The sequence below is a fragment of the Euphorbia lathyris genome, chromosome 1, assembly GCF_963576675.1.
Source record: "Euphorbia lathyris chromosome 1, ddEupLath1.1, whole genome shotgun sequence".
In the NCBI taxonomy this organism is placed as follows: Eukaryota; Viridiplantae; Streptophyta; class Magnoliopsida; order Malpighiales; family Euphorbiaceae; genus Euphorbia; species Euphorbia lathyris.
This window is the reverse complement of record NC_088910.1, coordinates 139210373-139215677: the sequence shown is the minus strand read 5'-3', so window position 1 is coordinate 139215677 and position 5305 is coordinate 139210373. Positions and strand designations below refer to the sequence as shown.

The following is a 5305-nucleotide window of genomic DNA, read 5'->3' as shown; positions in this document are numbered from 1 at the left end:
TAACAAATATAGGGAGTCCCTAAATCGAACAACGAACAATAGTCATGCTAAGGATTTTCTCAAAAAGAACAAGAGCGAATGTCATGAAAACTAGAGAGGGAGATAGAAGAACAGTTAAAATTGTGGCGATATAATAATCAATCACGCCATGAACATCTAGTTCATCTTATTTTATTCAGAATTAAACTCCCAAATGAATCTGTGATTTAAATTTCTCTGTTTATATATTAAAAAACAAATTATTAGGTAGAAAGTTTATCAGCCAACCTCGAAATTTGTGAAGAATCCGCCTAATTGTTTAGCTTTTTGACCATTTAACAGCAAATTCACAACCGTACCACAATAAAAAAAAACAGAATATACCAAGGACAATAGACTACTCAATCTTGGATAACTCATTAGACAGTAGTAATGCCTTTTTACACTAACTGTTAGTTTCTCTCTTCTATAAAATACTACAGCAGTAATGCCTTTCTATACTAACTGTTAGTTTCTCTCTTCTATAAAATACTTCTCTCTCCTGCATCTTTGTATGTAAGTTCGCAGATACTGTATAACCTTCTAATCCTAAAGTTCAAATTAAGTTGAAAACATAAGCCATGGAAGCCTCTACTTAAACATTCCAAAACTCAACTGCATAATATTAATGACACTTTCAAAAGTTCCAGAATTTCAAAGAAACAATTTGGTTCAAGAAAAAACAAACATGGGGAGTCCCTAATTCTCACAAAAAGAACAAGATCGAATGTCCTGAAAACTAAAACAGCAATCAGCTGTTGTTTTCTATTTCTAGCCAAACACTGATTATTCTCCTGTTAGATCTGAAACAACAAACAGTAAATGTGAAATTACTAGATATGAAGTGTTTGGTTAGGATTGCAAAACTGTAATTCCTTTGTTGCACATGCTATTCATCTTATTAATAGAATTCCATCCAATATCAACAGGAAAAAGAGTTTGATATTAGTAGATATGAAGTGTTTGGTTAGAATTGCGAAACAACTGCTTTTTGGAAGGAAACCCAACTAATATCTACCAGTTGTCAACAACGAAAAAATAACGAACAATTGAACAAACAAGCACTCAATCATGCATCAGCTTTTCATTTTAGAATAGTTGTGGAAAATTTTATAAAAGACGACCAATGTAGAGAGAGGGTCGCTTAGAAGCCTTGGCTAACGGATGAGCTAATTGGTTAGCCTATTTTCTAAGGAACATAAACTCATAATCATTCAACAAATTAGCAAGAGATTTAATATCTTCAAAAATGGAACCCAAATAAGAGAAAAGTGGGTAAGATTCGTCAAGACCAGCAAGCAATAATTATCTGGCAGTCCAGTCTTGCACTAAATTAGTTCAAGAGATTCAATCATTCATCAATGGAGTACGAGAATCCCACTAATCATTCATCCACTAGACCACTCAAGTTCCAAGAGTAATGTGGAGAAGATACCATTTTCTTATGAACATCAATCACAAAATCCATCCAACGGCCAGCCACGAGCTTCAAGTATACCTACCTATTCCAACTCTTGGGAACACATTCGAGAACAAGCTTTTGGTGATCAAGTATAAATTTTCCAGCTTTTCTTCATTATCCTGGGAAACCTCCAAATCTGAGAACACAGTTTGTTGGGTCAAAAATGCAGTTGCAAATTGGTCATTCCAAAAAAGAATCAATAGGGACTTTAATGGCCGTGAATATTCAGAAATCATGCAAAAGGACCAAAACTTAAACTCATGAAAATCTAAGATTAGCTCAAGACATATTAAGAAATTAGGTAGATTTTTATCCCAAGGAATGCAAAGTTGTAACAAAAAAAATTCTGAAACAGTTACCTTCAAGAACCAATACCAATACCGGATTTCTAGCTCCTCAACCTGCTCAAGTCGACTTCCAGCTCCTCAACATGCAGAATCTGCTTCATGGTCTCCTCAACTAAATTCATGCAGTCATCAGGACTGATATCATCGGATTCTAAGAGGTAAAACCCCAAAGTAGCATGAAGTGAAGAAGGCAAGCTCATCAATTTAAGAGATGTATGACCCAAGTTTCCCCAAATTTTCAATCTCTCAAGATTAGGACATGAAATTTCCAGGAGATGACAGCTCTTGCCAAATTCCTCTAGAATAAATGTTTTCAAATGCTGAGAAGCAACAACAACCACACCTTCAAAGCCACAACAGCGTAATTCTAAGCATTCAAGCAAAGGACTACCTGATAAAACATGCTCAACCGCTTGATTACCCAACTCAGAATGATCTAACTGCAAACTCTTAAGAGATTCCCAATTTACTTTCCCATTCGGCATAAAATCACAAGTACATATCTTCATTTTAACCAATGAAGAGTTGTTGAAAAGAAATTGCGGCAATAGGTACTCGTTTCCCGATTCCACATTAGTATAATCACAATCCAAAATGAGCTCCTTTACATTTTTTAAGGCAGCAAAACGAATCCAGAAGGACAATCTAGGATCCAAGTACATCAAAGGGACATCTTTGGAGTCGATAACAAATTTCTCTGTATTCAAGCAATCATGGAGAATAAGTATATTGTAAATCAAATTGATGAATTATCTGACAGACGTACCGTTGGAAACAAAGTTGAGGATTGGGACATCAGTCCATTTACACTCCAGCATATTGTAAAACTCAATGCCAAATCCGTCTTTTGTTAATGGCAAAAAAGAGACCATCTGGTGAATGACAGAATCTGGCAAGTCTCCTATGTAGTCTACATCCTCCGGGGATGATAGAATCTTCAAAAATAACGGCAATAATAATCAGTAACGATTATATAATCATTCAAATTTCAAATGCTACTATTCATCTGTTAAAGGAAATTAAACTTAAAAAACTTTCAATAGATTGAATTCCTAATATGAAAGTTACCTCCATCAACCAACGCCCAATTTCTAGCTTTTCAGCATGCTCAACCTGCCGAAGAGTCCGCAAGACCAACTTTACGAAGTCATCATTACTCATTTCGTCCATGTCGAAGTAAAAATCCAAAGTAGCATAAAGTGAAGAAGGCAAATTCATTAATTTAAGAGATGTAAACCACACTAGACCTGATATTCTCAATCTCTCCAGATTAGGACATGAAATTTCAACAACACTGCATCCACAGCCAACTCCATCCAAAATAAGAGTCTTCAAACTTTTAGAGGCAATAACAAGCCCGTCATACATATAACAGTTGCATAATTCCAAGTATTCAAGCAGAGGACTACCAGATAAAACCTTCTCAATCTTGTTATCTTCCATTAGACAACTATATAAACGCAAACTCTTGACAGATTCCCAATTTACTTTCCCAATAGGCATAAAATTACAAGTAGATAACTTCAAATTAACCAATGAACAATTGTTGAAAATAAATTGGGGCAACAAGTAGTGAACATCGTTGTCGTCATTGAAATCCACTATGAGCTCCTTTACGTCTTTTGTTACAGCAAAACGGATCCACAAATACATGTTAGGAAATTGAACAGCCGTAGGAAAACATTTTACATTGATGACGAATTTCTCCATATTGGAGCAATTATGGAGAATTAGGGTTTTGTCGACGAAATTGGAAAATTTATCGGGAGACATACCATTATTTGGAACGAATTCGAGAACAGGCACATAGTCCATTGATACTGCCACGATTTGGATAAAACGAAAGTCTTGACTAAATCAATTGTTGGCAAAAAGTAGAGGATGCGGTGAATCAGGGAATCTGGTAAGGCACTAAATCGATCTTCTTCCTCGCTTAATTTGATTCTCTTATTTCGGTTTTCTGAATCGCAGCTTCCCTTGCTTTCCACCATAGAAGCTCCACCAGTTCCCGCCATAAACAAGCAGTCGAGGTGAGACGGGGTATATTGTAGGGCTGCGATGGATTTGGCCTAAAATCCCGGACTTTAAAATCTCCTAAAATTAAAATACTCGTAGGTTGTTTTTATAAGTCGTTCTAGAAATAGAGTTTTTTTCAAAATATATTTCTTTCTAGTTTTACAACAAATTTTAGTATAGTTTAGGTCTAATACTCATTCAGTCCCTTTAACTTGTTCAAATTGTTCATTTTACCCCTCAACTTATCGAATGTCCTATTTACCTTATTAACTCCATAAAAGTGGTATTTCTCACCCCCTCAACTTATCCATTTATCCCCCAACTCATAGAATATTCTATTTACCTCCTTAACTTCATAAAAGTGGTATTTCTCATCCCATCAACTTTGTCCATTTACCCCTCCCCAACTCATAAAATGTCCTATTTATCCCTTAACTCCATAAAAGTGGTATTTCTCACCCTTTACAATCCGTCATTGAGGCCTAAATTGATACATTTTTTAAACGTTAAACCTATATTGGTGTTATTTTGTACGTGGAATCTAAATTGATACTTTTCCAAAATCATAGACCTATTTTGGTACATTTTTCCTACCTATAATGTCTTTAACTTGTTTATATTAATGTTCATATTTTTTTATCAAAAAAAAATATTCTTATTATTTGTATCTTTTATTCATTCTTTCTCTTTTCAACTTTTTTTTATAGTTAAATTTTGATTATCTAATTATTGTAATACAATATTATTATAATAAACACATGAAGGATCGATATAATTATCAAATTAAAACAAAATAAAAAGTTGATATTAAAAATATATATTTTCAAACTCATTTGAATAAGTGCTATTAATTTTGCACTATAAAGGGGTAAGAAATACCACTTTTATGGAGTTAAGGGGGTAAGGAGTGAGAAATATCACTTTTATGGAGTTAAGGTGATAAATAGGACATTAGATGAATTGAGGAGGGGTAAAATGAGTAATTTGGACAAGTTAAGGGGGTGGGAAATACCATTTCTATGGAGTTAAGGGGGTAAATATGACATTCGATGAGTTGGAGGGGTAAAATGACCAATTTGAACAAGTTAAGGGGGCTGGAGAAGCATTATGTCTTTTTTAAAATTATAAGATTTATGGGTAAATTACATATGTGGTGTACAACCTTTACCCTAAATCACACTTTGGTGTACAACCAAAATTTTATCACACTAAACCGTACGAACTTCAGGTGACCTCCCACTAAAGTGTACAGCCGGTTTTTATGACCGGTCAACGCTAGTCAAAGTTGTCACATCATCATTTTTCATTATAACATTAAAAAAAATGGGATCCATTCTTTATAGAATTACTAAAATAGTCCTAACCCTGCTAAAATTACTAAATTACCATCATCTTCTTCCTTCAACTCTTCTCTGTCCGTACCATTTTTCTCTCACTCCTAAAATTCTCTCTAAATCTACAA

General features: G+C 34.4%; 1 protein-coding gene across 2 annotated transcripts; it reads right to left on the bottom strand.

Moving 5' to 3' along the window:
* Window positions 1-976: 976 nt before the first annotated feature.
* On the bottom strand, window positions 977-3921 carry LOC136211117 (F-box/LRR-repeat protein At5g02910-like). 2 transcript variants are annotated; one of them, XM_066002660.1, is made up of 5 exons: window positions 3603-3921; window positions 2896-2940; window positions 2594-2762; window positions 1840-2524; window positions 977-1616 (listed from the first exon to the last, which is right to left on the bottom strand). In XM_066002660.1, the coding sequence occupies exons 1-4, from the start codon at window positions 3840-3842 to the stop codon at window positions 1869-1871; spliced, it is 1110 nt and encodes a 369-aa protein (XP_065858732.1). In that variant the 5' UTR covers window positions 3843-3921; the 3' UTR covers window positions 977-1616; window positions 1840-1868. The 2 variants fall into 2 exon arrangements, with proteins under 2 accessions (XP_065858732.1, XP_065858731.1); XM_066002659.1 differs by having other exon boundaries at window positions 2896-3769.
* Window positions 3922-5305: the final 1384 nt, after the last annotated feature.

Bases quoted from the DNA above. Each gene is read 5' to 3' on its own strand.
- LOC136211117 (XM_066002659.1), bottom strand. From the start codon at position 3,642: ATGGACTATGTGCCTGTTCTCGAATTCGTTCCAAATAATGGTATGTCT. The intron at 2,763-2,895 runs GTAACTTTCATA...TTATTTTTGAAG, and splicing joins TTGGGCGTTGGTTGATGGAG to ATTCTATCATCCCCGGAGGA. The intron at 2,525-2,593 runs GTACGTCTGTCA...GCTTGAATACAG, and splicing joins CCTCAACTTTGTTTCCAACG to AGAAATTTGTTATCGACTCC.